Source organism: Eptesicus fuscus, chromosome 14, assembly GCF_027574615.1.
Source record: "Eptesicus fuscus isolate TK198812 chromosome 14, DD_ASM_mEF_20220401, whole genome shotgun sequence".
Taxonomy (NCBI): Eukaryota; Metazoa; Chordata; class Mammalia; order Chiroptera; family Vespertilionidae; genus Eptesicus; species Eptesicus fuscus.
Window position 1 is genome coordinate 27,500,744 of NC_072486.1, and position 18,654 is coordinate 27,519,397.

Below are 18,654 nucleotides of genomic sequence, written 5' to 3' on the forward strand. Positions count from 1 at the left end.
TTTTTTGGACCCAAAAGAATATTACTCAGCCTAATCCCCCCACTTAATTTATCAGACTTAGCTCTGGCTATTTCTAAAAATATAGTGTACTCTCTTATAGGACAATTGAATATTTTGATTGATTTATTTATTGACTCAACGATCATGGCTGGGTGCCTCCAGTGAGTCAGGTATGTTGTGATAAAAATAGGAGTCTTGGCCCTGGAAGTGGGAGGGTAGAAGGGGATAAGAGGATAATGGACGGTGTTCACCCCTGAGCAGACTTGGTGGATGAGTAGAGGCGGTCACCAGCGAGAGAAAAAGGGAGCTGTCTAGGCAGAGGTGGTGGCAGCTTGTGTTAAGGAACTAGGCTCATTTCAGGAACTGCAAATATTTCAGGATGGGCAGAATCTAGTTAAAAAGACTCGAGTGGTGGTGATGGTCGGGATCAGGGAGGTCCTAGTAAGCTGTGGAATGGAGAATACTACAGCAGTTGAGAGTGAGGGTCCTCATGCCTGATGACCTGAGCTCAAAGCCTGGCTCCTTCATGTACAAGGTTTTTGATGGTGGGCATTCTACTGACCGTCAATGCCTTCGTTCTTTTCATCTGTAAAGGAGATAATGAGACCTACCTTGTAGGTTAAGAGGTTGAAATGCATAAGCACAGATAAAGTTCTTAGCACCTCCCTGAAATACAAGAAGCACTCAATAAATGTTAGCTTTTTGTACTGCTGCTTTGTCCTGTACTTTGTTGTTTTTGGTGCTATTGTAAATGGAATTGTTTTCTTAATTCCCTTGTATTTTTCTGATATTTTCTTCAGCTGTTTTCTTGCCCACTTCTCTGACTCATTCAGGGGTGCTATTCTTTTTGTTGCATGTTACAGCCCCCAAGATTCTGTCTCATTTGTATTCTGATAGCTTCCCAAATGGTTACTTGATCTTGTCCAAAGCTCCAAGTATGTGTCTACATTTGTTCACTGGACATTATTACCGCTTGAATGTCACAAACCTCTCAAGTTCATCTCTTCTGGAGTGAACTCATTAATTACTCCTCAACTATTCTTTTCCTCTTTTATTTTACTGTTTGGAGCACTGTTATCTACCTTGTTGCTTAAATCAGAGCTTGAAAATCATTCTAACATTCCCTCCCTTCTACTTTTATATCCTGGTCGGTCACCAGATCATGTAGGGTCCACCTTCTCGATTTCACTGTGGGAGTATAAGTTAATAAATCATCTTTTTTTTAAGGCCATTTGGATCGAAAACTTTTTAAATATGTATATACAGGGGTGGGCAAAAGTAGGTTTACAGTTCATATGGAAAATTATACAATACTCTGTGTTTTGCATACTCACAACTATAAACCTGCTTTTGCCCACCCCTATGTTTTTATTCAGAAAAAAGTGTATACCTTTTGATTTCTGCAATGCCACTTATAGGGACGTAATTATAAAGTAATGAGCCACTGTTACAAGAATAGGGAAATGGTGTAATAAATTACATATATAGCATAATTTCATGCAATTTAAAAAGGTTATATATATATGTATATATATATTATATATGTAATATATATATATATATACATACATATATACATATATATACACACACATATACATATAGAGAGAGGACTTATGAAAGCACTTGAGGCATTGCTAAATTTTCTAAATTGCAGAACATTATGTAAAGTATGGTTATCTTTTTGTTTTAGCAAAAATAGAAAAGAAGCTCTAAGAGAGCAGGGATCTTGGCTCATTGGCCTTATAACCCCCAGAGAATGTAGGAGCTCAGTAAATACCTGTCGGTTGCATTGGTCTTTCTCTGCTGCTTCTATTTCTCTACGGCATTTGTATTTCTGACCTGGGCTCTTGCACACATTTCTTATCCATTTTCCTCGCCTCCAGTTTTATTCCCCTACAGTCCAACTTCTAGTCTGCAGTCAGAGTGGTATTTCCAAGTGTTAGAACTGGCCATAGTATTGCTCATTGGAAAGTCCTTTGATTATTCCCCAATGCCCATAAGATAATTTCCAGGCTTCTTAGCCTGGATTACCAAATTCTTCTCAGTTTCTCTTCTGTGTACTTTTCCAGCTCTTCTCTTGCCATTTTCCAAGATAATCACCAAGTCATGCCAAACTATCCACAGTTCCCTAAATATGAATTTCCTGCATACCTACATACCTTTGGACACGTTGTTCCTTCTGCCCAGACCATACTAAACTTCCTTTACTTATCTGGCAAATTCCAGATCATCTTTTGCGATGCGTCTCCCTGGCCACTTTCGCTCTAGGCACATTTGAATGCCTCTTCTTCAGGGCTTCCATAACCTCTTGAACTCTTTTACAACCCTTAATGTATATGGGATAACTCTCTTGGGCTAGAGAGTTAGTGAGGGCCGGGACTGTATATTCTGTCTTCAGTTCATCATCTTACAGCCAGACGGACTTCTTCTCCTATATCTCCAACTCAGAACTTCCCAGTGTTGGTGTGAAGCCTGGTACCACTTTTCCACCATCTAGGATGAAATTAGAAAAATAAGGGCCTGTGGTGATTTTTGCAGAAAGCTAAATCTGTTTACATTTTGGCTGTTAAAACGCGCTCTCTTTATGAAATGAAACTTGATAGTAGATGGTAGGGTGTATTTTATGTCTTCAGTTGGCAATGTTCTGTCAGGAACCTATGTTAGTTGGAAGTTTTACAGGCCTCTACAAGCCAAAGGTCTGGGAACACTGCTCTATCTCATGGGGTGGCACCAAGTCCCCAAAGTCAAAAGCCTATGAGTCATCCTTGGCTTTTCCTCCATCCTCATCCCGCCACCCCCGCCACATTCAGACACTTAGCGAGTCCTGCCAATTCAACCTCCTAAATATTTCTGGAATCTGCACTCTCCTCTCCGTCCTTGCTGCCAATTCCTTAGGACAGGCCCTCTTTATTTTCTTGCAGTAACAGTCTCCTTACTGGTCTTCTTGCCACTATTCCCCTCTTATCCATGCCCACCAGAGTGAGCTATTTAAAAATCAAAAGTGCCTGTTCATTGCCCACAAAATGAAAGTTTCTTATGGCATACAAGGTTTAGCTCCAGTAGGTTATTGGTTGTCCCTGGCTCACGCTTTCTCTTGGTTTTGAGTGGCTTTCTTTGCCACTTGCTTGGGTAACTCCTCATGGTCTAAGACAGTTCAGTTGTCACTTCCTCTACAAACCTTTGTCGTAGTTTTGGGTTAGGAGCCCCTCTCTGTTTCTCTTCAAATACCCTGTATATATCTCTACCTCAGCAATTCCAGATTAGTTAATATTATTCTTTTTACGTCCGCCTATTCTTTTTACGTCCGCCTTCCCAGTAGACTGAACAACTTAAGACATTGTATTCTATCCTTTAATCTTTCTATTCCTGGTACTTAATACAATACGAGGGAATAACAAATATTTAGTAAGTAATTTGTTGACTAAATGCATTTGTTCAGTGTTAAAGGTAGATGTACACTGTAGAATGTTCACTGACCAGAGAGAGAGGTGAGGACAGGGAGTCTCCATGAGGTAGGAGACAGGATAAAGAACCTCTGTAGCAGTCTAGGCAAGAGTGGTAAATACCCGAACTCAGGAAATGGAAGTGACTGGAGAAACACTTTGGTGATTGGTTGGAGGTATGGGGAAATGGAAGAATCTAAAATCACTTGAAGGTTTCTGCACTTAGAAAATTGGTTGGATGGTGGTGTGATTCACGAAGGAGGTGAGCTCTGGTCTAGACATTGGAAATTGAGGTGTTTAGAATATTGGTTGGGGTTGTCCAAAAGGTAACTGGTGTGGGGAGAGAACTGTTTTTGAGAGACAGGTTAAGGATTCACCACATTTAGGTATATTTGAAGCCATGGCCATGAAGGAGATAATTATCCTTTGTTGTTCGTTATGTGGTGTTGGTGAGAAGAGAATAGGTGCATTGGGTGATAAGAGAATAGGACCATGAATGTAGACGGTCCAGATGGCGGAGATGGAGAAACCTGTAAAGGCTTCTAATTGAAATCCTGGTTCTGCATCTTATGAGCTCTGTCACTCTGGACAAGTTACCCTCCGAATCTCATCTTCTTCATCTGTAAAATGAGAACAATAGTACCTACTAAATAAAGATATGAAAGAATTGAATGAGTTTGCATATGTAAAGTTCCTGGTACAGTTCCAGGTTCATTCTAATACTCATAAATGATAGATTAGAGAGGAGATTCAAGAAAATATTTCTGAGGACACGAAGATAGTTTCAAAACAAATAATTTCTTAATGATTATACTAGAGATGACAACTAACATTTTAAACTTATAATCAATCTAGTTTGAAAGAGTAGTTCTTATAGTATATAAAAATTTTTTTCCACTTTAGTCAGATGTCTCAGTTGGTTGGAGTGTCATCCTATATGCCAAGATTTTGGGTTCAATCCCGGGTTGGGGCAAATGCAGGAGTCAACTGATGAATGCATGGATGGATGGAGCAACAGATTGATGTCTCTCTCTCTCTTTCTCTCAAAACAATAAATAAATAATAAAAAATAATTTTCGTATACGATCTGTCCCTCCTCCTTAGGCTGTTATTGTCACAAATTACATCTTTATTCATTGTGTGGCCATTAACATAGATTTATTACTATCATATGCATTTGTCTTCTTTAAATATTTTTATTTCTTTCAGAGAGGAAGAGAGAGGGAGAGAGATAGAAACATCAATGATGAGAAAGAATCATTGACCGGCTGTCTCCCGCAGACCCCACACTGCAGATCGAGCCCACAACCCAGGCATGTGCCCTGACTGGGAATCGAGCCGTGACTCCTAGGTTCATAGGTCAATGCTCAACCACTGAGCCACACTGGCCAGGTTGCATTTGTCTCTTTAATCATATCAGAATAAAAAGAGTTTGAAATCAAAATACAGTAATATTGGCTTTTATTACCTTTGCCAGTGTTTGTTTGTTTTTTAGATTCTTTGCTTTTTGAGAGTTTGATTTATAATTTGTCTCAGTGTGGATCTCCTTGCCTCATATTCATGTGTTTAGAAAGTGTTCAAATAAAGGATCACATTAACAGTGATGAATTAAACTATTATAATTTAATGACAATAATAATGATCATGAATTATCCACCAGTAGAACATAATCAGTATATTGTGCTTAAAAAGTCAAGAAAATGTTAAATGCATGCTACAAAGAATTCCATTAAAAACTTATTTTTTAATTAAATGTATTGAAGTAAATTGATTAATAACACTATATAATTTTCAGGTATACAAGATTCTAATTTGACATCTGTGTACCCCTCCCAAAAGTCTAGTTCCCTTGTTTCACCTGTGTTTGATTCTCTACCTACTTCACCCTCCTTCCACTCTTCCCCTCTGGCAATGACCAATCTATTGTCTATATCTATGAGTTTGTTTTTGTCTGAAAACTTTAATTTTTAAAAAGTTTGAGGACTTAAGATGGGTAAAAATAAGGTATCTAAAATACTCACTTTTGTGAAATACCTATTTGCCTAACAGATTCCCAGTATGAGTTGTTCCAATGTGTTGTTATTGGTGCGTGTGTGTGTGTGTGTGTGTGTGTGTGTGTGTGTGTGTGTGTGTTTCAAAAGAAAAATTCTGCCTTGGAGGATTTATAGTTGCCGCTACATTTACAAATTCTTATCTGCTTTAGTTTTTAATCGCTCTTAAAACGATGAAATATTTACCTGTCTGAAATATTTTTCGACCAAAGATCAAACTCTAAAATAAAATTATGTGGACATATTAAAAATCATAACTTAGTATTTATACATTTTTGCATCTGAACAAAACACCTAATTTCGGATCCTTCAGTTTAGTAGTTGATAGAACTACCACTTCTTTTCTCTTTTCCCACTGTGTTTTGTTTTCTTATCTTTTAATAGTTTCCTGAGGGTGTTCTTAACACAATAGCTCCTGGAAATTTTGCTAGAATAAATCTCATTTTTATTTTTAAATATATTTTACTGATTCCTCCATAGAGAGGAAGAGAGAGGGATAGAGAGCCAGAAACATCAATGAGAGAGAAACATCGACCAGCTGCCTCCTGCACACCCCCCACTGGGGATGTGCCCGCAACCAAGGTACATGCCCTTGACCGGAATCGAACCTGGGACCCTTGAGTCCGCAGGCCGACGCTCCATCCACTGAGCCGAACCGGCCTCAGCGCATAAATCTCATTTTTAAATGTAAGATGTTAGAAGTTAATTTTTATAGTGACTTTTTAAAAAACCATGCTTTGGTTGTTTTGGTGGTTTTTACCTTATATTAGAAAGGGCACAAGAGTTTTTAGTCATGAGACGCAGGTGTCTTACTCCTTTATTTAGCTAGCTTTGCCATTGTATACTCTCTGGCCTGTGTTTCCTCACTATTAAAACAGCTGTACAGCACCAGGTGATCCCTAAAGCTGTCTCCATACTTATAAAATTCCATAATTATACCATGCAGGATTTTTCTTTGGCTTGTATGGTGACCATTAGGGTAATTTGAAGACTTGGTGAGCTGTCGTTGTTTCTCTTGTGTTCCATAGTAATTCTGTTGCTTTCAACCTGACAGTTAGGCAGATATCAGAAAAGTAATTCTATTTTTCTCACATTCTTTTTTATGGAGTTATCCCTTATTGGGGGAGGATCAAAATTCACATACCTTGCCCAGCTGGTGTGGATCTGTGAATGAGGAGGTCACTATTCTATTCCCAGTTGGGGCACTTGCCCCGGTTGTGGGCTCAGGCCCCATTGGGTGAAGAGGGGAGTGCAGGAGGCAGCCAATCAATGAATATCTTTCATCATTGATGTTTCTCTTTCTCCCTCTCCTTCCCTTTCTGAACTTAATAAAAATATATTTTTTAAAAATCACATACCTTTAGCAAGGCAGTAAATGCATGCATTTTTCCCCCCCTAAAACAAAGTTAAACTTAAGTTGTTAATATATTTAATTTTAAAAACCACCTTTTCAGGATTGTTGATCAGGGTTTTCTCGGTAACTTGGAGGAGCAGATTGAAGAAAAGTATATGAGTGATGAAAGGAAGAAAAGTTGAATGAGAAAATAAGCTTTTATAATGCTTAATTTTTCCTGTGAATTTTCTAAGACCTGATTTTTTCAGCCCAGCATGTAGAGCATACATGGGATATCCAAGCTTACGAAAGGCATTTGGGAATTGGCATTCCTGCAAGGAGTGTCAGCAGGGTGTCTCATTTGTCACAGAGAGGTCTCTGCCCCCAAATGCTGTGCTGCATACAGAGGGGTTAGGAAATTAGGCTATGGAACTAGATAGCTTGACTTCACATCTCCACCACTTCCTGTCCTTGTGCCTCAGGCATAGTACTAAACCTCTCTATGGCTATTTCTTTCCTCTTTTTTGTTTTTGAAGGGCTTTATTGAGATACTAGAGGCCCAGTGCATGACATTCGTGCACTCAGGGGGAGAGGGGTGTCCCTCAGCCCGGCCTTCACCCTTTCGCAGTCAGGGAGCCCTTGGGGGGTGTCCGACTGTCGGTAGTCCGACATCCTTAGAGGCAGGAGAGGCTCCGCCACCGCTGCTTCTGGCTGTGAGCCCGGCTTCTGGCTGAGCGGCGCTCCCCCTGTGGGAGTGCACTGACCACCAGGGGACAGCTCCTGCGTTGAGCGTCTGCCCCCCCACACACACACACACACACACACCCACCCCTTCACACCCCCACCCCTGGCATAGCGACCGGTCATTCCGCCACTTTGTCGATTTGCATATTACCCTTTTATTATATAGGAGACTTTACATAAAACATCAGCTTCACCTGTATAAATATACAGTTCAGTGGTTTTTGTATATTCACTGAGTTTTGGCCTAATTTTAGAACATTTTATCACCCTACAAAGAAACCCAGAACCCATTAGCAGTCATTCTTCGTTCCTCTCCCACCTCTCCTTCCCTACTCTCCCCAGCCCTAGGCAATCACTGCCTCTGTGGATCTGCCTATTCTGGACATCCTATCTAATAAAAGAGTAATATGCAAATTGACCATCACTCCAACACACAAGATGGCTGCCCCCATGTGGACCCAAGATGGCCGCGGCAAGATGGCCAGCAGGGGAGGCAGTTGGGAGGGACCAGGCCTGCAAGGGAGGGCAGTTGGGGGCAATCAAGCCTGCAGGGGAGGGCAGTTAGGGGCAATCAGGCTGTCGGGGGAGCAGTTAGGCATCAATCAGGCTGTCAGGGGAGTGGTTAGGGGGTGATCAGGCTGTCAGGCAGAAGCAGTTAGGGGCAATCAGGAAGGCAAGCAGGCAAGCAGTTGGGAGCCAGCATTCCTGGATTGTGAGAGGGCCAGCAGTCCTACCAGCAGTCCAGGTAGGATCGGGCCTAAACTGGCAGTCAGACATCCCTTGAGGAGTCCCAGATTGGAGAGGGTGCAGGCTGGGCTGAAGGATCCCCCCCGCCCCCGTGCACGAATTTTGTGCACCAGGGCTCTAGTTTCCTATAAAAGAAATCATGCAATAAATGTGTGGCCTTTTGTGACTGGTTCCTTTTACTTAGCATAATTTCTCAAGATTTATCTGCATCATAGCATGTACCTGTACCTCATTCCTTTTCCTTACCAAAAGTATTCCATTATATGAATATGCCACATTCTGTTTATCTGTTCATCAGCTGATGGACATTTAGGTCGTTTCTACTTTGGGGCTGTTATGAATGATACTGCAGTGAGCATTTGTTTACATACATCTGTTTCTTCTTCTATAAAATGAGTAACATCCCATTTCTCTCTTTTACTTTGCTCCTGACTTTTCCCAGAGTTACAATTTTGAAAAATTTGATTCTTTCAATAAACATTGTGTACCTAGTGTGTGTTAGAGACTGTGTTGGGGAGAATTAAAAGAATATAATAAGCAAAGTTAAAGTTGTATTTATTTATCTATATATTTTTGCTGCAAAAAGCTTTATTGTTTCTATATGGTCCAGTGCATGGGAGAGGGCTCCAGGGTGGGTAAAAGAATGGCTAGTGGTTTCAGGGACCGAGAGGCTCAGGCAGAAGCCAGACCCCAGGGGAATGCAGAGGGGCCCCTCAAAGGGTTGTGCTTGAGGTTGAGCCTTTCAGAGATCCTTGCCCAGCCCAGCCTGGGGGCCCGCAGCCTTTGGAGGGGATTCAGGTGGTCACCCATCCACTTGATGAGTTTCACCTGCTCATCCAGGAAGGGGTTCTCCAGGAAGCCCCAGAGATGAGGGTCTGGGCAGGTAGAAGACATCCCAAGTAGCTCATCTGGGGCCGAGCTACTCGTACACCAGTTTTGTGCTGACCAGTTCCAATGTGTTTCTGTATACACAAGTTTTAGCGTTTGCTTGGTTTTAAATATTTACTGTAGTGCAAGTCACATCTTGTAAACTTGTCCAGTTTTGGGGATTCCCATTTAAGTTGTAAGACATCTTTTGGCTAATGGATACAAAGATATAAACTCATAGATCCACACTGCCAGGTGTATGTAGATAAGAAGCTAAAACTAGATTAATAGAACCTTTAAAGATGGACTGGAAGAAAATGAATCATGAAACTTTCTTATAACACTCTCTTTAAGGCTGTAGGGAATAAAATGATTCAGTAAGGAAAAGATGTTGACTGTATTTGCTTGTCAGATTATGGGGGGTTTCCCTGCTTTACAGTTACTATTGATACACGCTCCTGTCTGTTTCCCCTTCTGAGCAACAGCGAAGTTGGAGAGGGGTTGTTTAGTTGAGGGTTTCAGGAGAACATATGTCCTAGCATTGGACTCAGCCTTTAAATTAATTAAATTCTATAACTTTGTATTATTTTAAAGTATTTCTTACTGCCTCACTTTCTTTTCTGTGCTAGGTGCCATGTTTCTGTTTGTGGTGAGCTTGTCTGTCTTCTTCCTTTCTGTACTTTTTGCCATAAAATGTTCCTTAGACCAGGAACCTCAGATAGGAATTCTGGGAGGAAGCCTCATGGCTCCCTGGGAAAGATGAATTAGCCTGATCTGCAGCTGTCCATTGCTTTCGCCCGGTGGACATGCTCTTGGAGAAACCATTGCAGGCGAATAGTCTTCCAGCAAGTCAGAGAATGGGTATAGTTACCACGGCTTATGTGCTTGAGCTTAATTCCTTTTGTCTAATATATAGGGCGTATTTGAAGTCAGATAGTAATGTTTCAAAGTCACCTGATCATTTCAAAATGTTGATACATGCCTTAGAACTATTTTTGGTTGTAATAGAAACCCAACTCAAACTGGGGAAGCATGAAAGGGACATGACTGGCTCACATAACGAACAGATCCAGGGGGAGGTCGGCACAGGCAGGTCCAGGTGCTGAACCAGTATCACCCGGAATCTCTTGCCCGTCATCTCTCTGCTCTGCCTCTGTTTGGTGTTGGCTGAGTGCTCACCGGGGAAGGCTCACCGAAGTGGTGGCAGAGATGGCCGTCAGCAGCTGCAGGCTTATCTGTTGCGAGTTTAGTAATCCCAGAATAAAGAGAGCTCTACTGTCCCAGACGTTTTAGTAAAATTCCTGGGACTGATTCTCATGGTCCTGTCCACCCCTGAATTAATCATTGTCACTCTTTTTTGTCCAGGGTAGGTTACAGGCCATCCAGCGCCCATGCCCCGATACCATATTACCTGAGTATGGGATAAAGTAGTAGTTCCTTAACAGAAAATGAGACTATGGTTTCCAGAAGAGGTGATCGATGTGGAAAGGTAGACACCACAGATGTGTACTATAATAGTTACAGAATGAATTTACTCCGATATGATATATAAAGTTTCATACACTGTTTGTAGAATTTATTTGGAATTGCTACATACCCATGCATCATTACTGTTAGTTTTATCTAACAGCCTTCTCTCCCAAATCTAGATAGTCAAGCTCTCAAGGGCAATACCTGCCTTTAGATCTATTGGAATCTCAACCCAAACACAGTGGCTGCACACAGTAGGTACTGATATTTTATCAGTGCCCGTGAAATGGCAATTTCCTTCTGGCAGGATGCTCATTATTGTTGGTGGCAAATACTTCTGGAGTTACACCATCCAGTGTCAGTTGAGAATAAATGCACACCCAGTCCATATTTATTGAGCAAAATGTGAACACCTTAGCCCCAGTATTCCGTAGTGTAGGCCTAGTGGAATGTGTGAGCATAAATTTGTTGCATGCAAGCTATAGCCACAGTATGTGCTTTTGGGCCATCAAGGAAGAGATTAGAGATTTTTGAAAAGTCTTCTCAATTCCAATGACAGGCTGTAGTTCAAGTAAAATTTTGTTTAGCGCCCTTAGTCAGCTGTGCCCGACATCTTACATTTGATGTCCAAAGATCCAAGCAAGATTATGGGGGGGGGGGGGGGGGGGGAAGTGACAGGAAAAAATCCTCCTAGGCCTTCCTGTGACAGGTCAAAGTTTAATCACAGCAAATAATGCAGATTTCCCTTCTATTATAAGCACAATAGAAAGGCAGGGCTTGTGTTTCCAAAGCATGTTGTTTGGGAGACCTTTGTAAATTATAATCTTTGGAAATCCCAAGTTTATTGGATGTAATCCCATCCATTAGATGAAGACAACTTGCCTATGCAATAGATCCAGAATAGCAAGTTAGGGAACGTGAACAGGAAGCAATCATTAAGAATTACAATGGGTAGGATGCAGAGTTAATTCACGGAGATGTTTTGTTATGAGATAATTACATCATCGGGACAGCTGGAAAGCTGAGTGCTGTGCTGGACCACAGTGCTTGCTCCAGCCCTGCAGCTGGGGGTCAAGACAATAGAGACAGTGAGAGAATTACTTTATGAGATAGTGAGGGGCTTGGCTGACTTAATTGTGCCTCTTCTGGATTGTGTTTTCACAGCTAAACTGGATTCATGGACTCAGTAAGTGCTGAGAACCCCTTTTCACTTCTACTTTTTTAAAAATAATTTTAAAAGATACATTTTTATTGATTTCAGAGCAGAAGGGAGAGGGAGATAGGAACATCAATGATAAAAGGGAGTCAGTCATATATTGGCTGCTTCCTGCATGCCCCCTGCTGAGGATGGAGCCCTCAACCCAGGCAGTGCCCTGACCAGGAATCGAATCCTGACCTCCTGATTTATGGATCAACGCTCAACCATTGGGCCACACTGGCCAGGCCACTTCTACTTTTTGAACATTCACTTGGGTCACATTAAGCAAAGCTCTAATGCATAAATATGGAATGGTAGTTTTCATTTCCCCTCAAAGTAATCTGAGATATTGCTCATATTCAACACAGTGTGTTATATTTCTCTTATGGAACTGCAGCCATTGAAATGGTATTTTTGTCCATTTACTGAATAGGATAAAAAAAAAGTTTAAAAAGTCTTGAGATGTTAGTCAACATGAAGAATCATACAGTTGAAGTTATTTTCCAGTGTTTGTTCAAACGTTCAGACCTGTCTGGCTCTTTTGGTTTACAAGTGGAGAGGTTCTAGGCAGCCTGGCCACATCCTCATTGGTTTGTATAAATATACTAGAGGCCCAGTGCACGAAATTTGTTCAATTTGTTCCCCTCAGCCCAGCCTGCACCCTCTCCAATCCAGGACCCCTTGGGGGATGTTCCACTGTCCCACAGTCGAACATCCCTCTCTCAATCCAGGACCGCTGGCTCCTAACCGCTCACCTGCCTGTCTGCCTGATTGCCCCTAACTGCCCCTCCCCTGACAGCCTGATCGCCCCTAACCGCCTCTGCCTGCCGGTCTGATCGCCCCCAACTGCCCCCCCCTGCCTACTGGCCTGGTTGCCCCACGCAGCCTGCTGCTCAATCGTTTGGTCAGCCCTCACTAACCCCCCTGCTGGCCTGGTCGCCCCATGCAGCCTGCTGCTCAGTCGTTTGGTCATCCCTCACTAACCCCCCTGCCAGCCTGGTCGCCCCACACAGCCTGTTCGGTCGTCCGTTCGGTTGTTTTGGTTGCGACGGTTGCTTCGGCTTTTATATAGATAGATTACAGGTTGTTACCCTCTTGCCAAATATCAGGGACTTCATTTCTTGTTTAGCTCAGTTACTTATATGAGATTTGCATCTATTTTCTCTTTATTTCCCACCAAAGTGCCTATGATTTGATTTGTGGTAATTCCAGAAGGAGTCTTTGTAGATGAAAAAGCATCATATATATTATGTTCTAAATGCTTAAGATTAATATTTATAACTGTTGAGTCAAAAGACATTTTTCTACCCATTGTGACTAATGTACCTTAATTATTTCTCTGATAATGTTTACTGAACAATTAAGTCAAACTAAATTTCTTATTTAAGTGAAGAGCAATATTTCCCAGTGCTTCTGTGGAGTACTGGGCTATAGGATGTTGATACCCAACATTAGAACCAAAAAGGGGATATCCTGCAGGTCTTCCTAGGACTTTCACTTCCCTCGATGTCACTTGTGAATTTTGGAAGAGAATGTAATATGCTCCGTTTCCCAAATGAGATTAGTAATGCCACCTTTAAAAAGGATTATCTCCTTGAACAGCATGAGCTGCTCCTACCTCACACCATTCTTTTTGTAGCCTGGAATATGTATATACATTAAAATTCATATAAGAAGATTCCACTCTATATTGTGACACAGCTCTTTAAAAATCCCACTTTTTAAAAATTACCAGTTAAAATTAAGGCCTTTCAAATTGGCAGTTACAAAACAGTCATGGGGATGTAAATTTCAGCATAGGGAATAGAGGCAATAACATTGTAATAAGTATATATGGTGACAGGTGGATACTAGAAATATCGGGGGGAACGTTTTATAAAGTATATGATTGTCTGACCACTATGCTGTATGCCTGAAACTAATACAGAATAATACTGAATGTAAATTGTAACTGAAAAGTAAAAATTGGAAAACAAATAAAACAAAATTAGGACCTTTTCTCAAAATGGTGAGTCTTAATATTTTGAGTAAAGTGATATAACTGTGAGGAAAAGCACTTGGGTGGGTTGGATGTTATTCTTGTATTGTGTCATACAAAGAGTGCTTGCAAACGGTTTCATGAGCTGAAGCAACATTATACTGCCACGGCTGTTTGGTAACTTAACGGTTTGAGAGCAGGTGACTTCAGCTCAGCAGTGTGTTGTGATCACTTCATTCTCCAGTTATGTCCCAGTCAGACGTTTCTTTTCCTTTTGTAAAGTACTTAAATGTCTGATATATTAAAAACTACTAAGGCTGGGGAGGGTTGGGGGACAGGGGGAGGTAAGAGATCAACCGAAGGACTTGTATGCATGCATATAAGCATAACCAATGGACGCAAGACACTGGGATGGGGGTGAGGGCATGTGCCAGGGGGTAGGGGAGGCTGGGGGAAGGTCATTTGGGGGGGGGGGGGGAGGAGACATGTACTATTTGTAATACTTTAAACAATAAAAATAAATTTTAAAAAACTAGAGTTACTAAAATCATTGCCGTCAGAAGCAGTGGTAAACACTGTGTCCTCATTGAGGAAATGTAACGGGGAGCAGGTTTAAAGGAACATTTAAGAAGCACAGGGGCAATGGTGCAGCCCCATGTTTGAGCTTGAGTTTAGTATATCCCATCTTTGGTTCATTGCTGTTTTATTTTATTACAAAAGTAGACGCGACAGATAGGAAGAAGCTTGGTTATTTGGAACTCCTTTTTCTTCCAAAGGAAATAAAAAGTGAAGCCGTCAAAGTCTATGGGATTAATGGGAAGAAGACAGTTCTCAGGAGCCTGTGAATACATGATAGTTACCCGGAATTACCCAGTTTATAGAGTTGTTTTGATAAACGTCTCGGGTGTCAGATCCATGCATAATAGCAGTCATGTTTTTCATAGTGTGGCGCTCAGATGTCTTATGATACTTTCTATAATACACTTACTAACTAGGGAGTTTTTACTTTATCAGAAGAACAGTCCAGAATAAGTCACATTGGTGACATTGGAAGAGTTTAGAATTTAGAAAAAAAAAAAAAACTTTGGAAGTAGATGATTAAAACTTTAACAGTCAGAATATTTGGAAGTAGATACATGTGAGGAAGAAATTCATTTGATCTTAGTGGGTTTGAATGGAGTTGTAGAACTCACCTCAAACTGCCCATAATTAAAAAGTAGTTTGAATCTGGCTGTGAAGTGTGTGTGGTTGGTAGTGGTATTGTTCACCCCACTAAATTTAACTTACAGTGTTCTTTAGTTTAACATTGAGTTTAGATTCACAGAGAACGTTGTGGGTGCCAGATAGCCTAGACATACAGTCGGGTGGTATGGTAACCAGGCAGGCATTAAAAATTGAACAGAGGTAATATACAAAGTGGATAATTGAGAGTCAACCCTGCATTTTAGTAATTGGGTTATTGCACATTTATAGTTCGTCCCTTTAAAAGAGTGTTACTAAGTTTTTAAAATGAAAGAAAATAATATAACATTTTATTAGCCTTTTCTGAGTGTTTCTATTACATCCCTGTCAAGAAATTGACTGACAGCTTGTTTATGAGTGGCTTGTTTCACTCTTCAAACATTTGCTGAACATCTCATGTACTAGAGAGTGTACTTTTATGATTGAAATCAACGGGAAATGTGTCTTTGGCTTAAAAATGGTTTTGCTACTGAAAACTTTGTTTTTGAAACTTAAATTTTGAATTGGTGTAGGATTTTATGAAAAAAATTGAATTCGCCCAGCCGTACTTGATCATGAAGTTGGTTAGTCTGTCTTTATCATTTAAGATGACATAGTTTACCAACGCAGTTTCTTCCCCTGAAAAGGAAAGTTTGAATTTTACAGTTTTAATTAGCATGATATTTGGAATTTTAAAGCTAGGAATGTATGCCCTTTCTAGGGAAGTCATTTGATTCATCAGGATGAGAAGGCTCTCTTAGAAATACACCAAATTTCTCCATATTCCATCCTACTTATTTTCACAGACATGATTGTTCCCACCTTAAATTCCAGGGAGAACTTCATTGCAGAGTCCCGCATCTCCAAAGAATGCTCATTTGGGCTTTTTAATGATTCTCGAACTGTGAGCTAAGAAGAACCGTATTTTTCCTAGGCTGCAGGTTTTAAAACTATCAGCAGCAGCAAGTTCCACCTAAGGTCTTAAATAAGGAAACACCCCACACCGATAGTCTCAGGCTCCGCTCCTGTTCCTTTCTCTTTGCTACTGTGTGTCAAGTCCTGTTGGGTATCCTTACTTATTATCCCAAGGAATGGTCAACACTGGCCTTGTTTTTATTCCTGTTTGTTCAGAATGAGGGACATATGTAAGACGTACAGGTTACTTCTTTGCTTATTGCCACCTACTTACTGTCTCTTTCTTTTTCCTTTTAGGTTATTCGATGTGTGCACGGTGTCACGAACAGACAGAGAAACTAAACTAACATTAGTGTTTGAACATGTAGATCAAGACTTGACCACTTATTTGAATAAAGTTCCAGAGCCCGGAGTGCCCACTGAAACCATAAAGGTACCAAGAATCGTCTTTCTGCCTGGTCAAACAGTCACACTGCTACAGTCTATTAAGCAATGGCATTCTTTCCTTTATGGAAATTGCCAGAATTGGAGCTTTTGGAACTCAGTGTATAGATAAATATATGTAATATAGCTAAGTGGGATATATTGTAGTTCGTTAATGTTAGGGCTCAGTGGAAAATCCTTTAGTTCTTAATACATTTATTGAAAAATATCTATTTGTTAATGATGTGGTGGCTCTAACTTTGGAAAGTATGGTGCAGTAAGTACAACTCAGTGTTTTTCTGATGATTCATGGACTCAGAGAGATATAATCTGAAACATCATATGTGAGCACATTAGATATTTTACTTGTACATTGACTCCAGGATATACCATGCTATGCCAATCAGAAATACTGGTCTCAGGCACTTCTTTCTCCAATTTTTCTCATTAATAAAAACATTTATAGAAAGCCAGTGCTAAGGACCATCCCAAACCCTTGGGCTTTAAAGATGGCTTTAGGTTTTTTAGAAGTCGGCAAGCTAAATGCAGTGTACTGACTAGAAATTCTTCCTTTAAGTCTAATGGGAAAAGCTACTTACAAAGTTTAGTTGGTGTCTTCGTTCTGCTTAATTGAACTTCCCAGTAGGTCTTTTAGATCTATGACATCATGTGCAGGTTTTCATGAAGAACCTTTGTTTTTGTGAATTAGGTGACTTAATTAAGCAGATTCCTTATCTTATTCATTGTTTATAAATGAGTTAAATCATATTTATAGGAATAAACAGATGAAAATACTGTATCTTTTTTAAAAAAAGACAAATCGTCTATATTCTTTTTAAAAAACATATTTTTATTGATTTCAGAGAGGGAGAGAGAGATAGAAACATCAATGATGAGAGAGAATTATTGATCAGCTGCCTCCGACACGGCCCCCATTGGGAATCGAGCCCACTACCCAGGCATGTGCCTTGACCGGGAATCGAACCTTGACCTCCTGGTTTATAGGTCGATGCTCAACCACTGAGCGTTGCCAGCTGGGCAAAAAATAGTTTATCTTTTAAACAGAGTAAGAAATGTCTTTTAATGATAGCAGGTGGTATTCCCAGGTACTGACATGTAGAACTTGATTTATTCCTTTGGTTTTAGACTCATACAGAATTTACTTTCTTACCATCTGCCTTTCATAAAAGAATATGGTGCTCAGTAATTATCTCATTTCTTTCTGAGCAGGTTTAAGGACATTAAATCTCTTCAAATGTAGGAATTCCTAACTAGCTGTTCTTGGTCCTCTTCTAGCTCTGCACCCATCTTTCCTCTCAAATTCTATTCCATTGACTTTAGCTTTCTTCTTTTTGAGTTTGTCCAAAACCCCACGCTCAGTACGCAGTGCAGAGCCGAGTCCCTTTTCACGTACTGTTTTCTGGCCACATTGGGCTCATCCCCTTTCTCTTAGGGCGGCTCATAATTTCCTGCCTCTGTGGCCCTCGTTCTTATTGCCACTTCTTTGCTCCCCCCCACCAGTAAACACTGCTTAAAATTGTCAGGTTATCATTTGATCCGCTTTTATAGCTGGATGTGATCTCACTACAGCCATTGTTCTACTTACCTCTCCCTCTTTATCGTGTTTTCTACCTTTCATTGTGAATATTTATCCATCCTTCTTACCTCTTCATTCATTTTTGTATACTGATGGTCCCTACACGATGATGTATACACATAGGTACTCAGTAAATAAGACTCATGGCTCACCAGTAGCTGAAGCGTAGACTGACAAAATAATCACTGGCTTCTTCGGATATATTTCTAAGTTCAAAATTTTTGTTTTGGGAAGGTGATATTTTTTCAAGCAGCAAGAGAAGGTAACCATATACAGTATTTATTCCATGCACAGCCACCTGCACAGATCTTTTGAGCTTCACGTTAAATTCTCCTAGGATGTTAGAGGCTGCTGAGTTTTGGACTTGTTTGCAAAAGTCTCTGTAGTTAAAGTGATTGATGAGCCAGAGTGGACCTCAACTGAGGCTTCACCTGGCAGGAATATAAATGCAGCGTGGCGGCAATTTTCGAGGGAGGAAGAAGTAAGCAGGATAAAATGAGGAACAGGCAGCAGGGTGCTCACCAAGTGAAGTAGAAGAGAGGAGTGGCGGAGTGGCCCAGCAAGTGTTGACTTGGGGTGGGGGGACGGACGGTGCTTGTCACCAGAAGCTTTTGACAAGGTGACTTGTTAAAAGAATTTCTGAGTTTTTCCTCTCTCCAGGGAA

General features: G+C 40.7%; 1 protein-coding gene across 5 annotated transcripts in view; it reads left to right on the forward strand.

Annotated features, from left to right (window-relative positions):
- Nucleotides 1-18,654, forward strand: part of CDK6 (cyclin dependent kinase 6) — a 211,513-nt gene that overhangs the window by 44,520 nt on the left and 148,339 nt on the right. For all 5 annotated transcript variants that reach the window (XM_008149113.3, XM_054726288.1, XM_054726284.1 and 2 more), the window contains exon 3: nt 16,268-16,403. In XM_008149113.3, the coding sequence (XP_008147335.2) occupies nt 16,268-16,403 (136 nt within the window). The remainder of the gene's footprint in view (nt 1-16,267; nt 16,404-18,654) is intronic.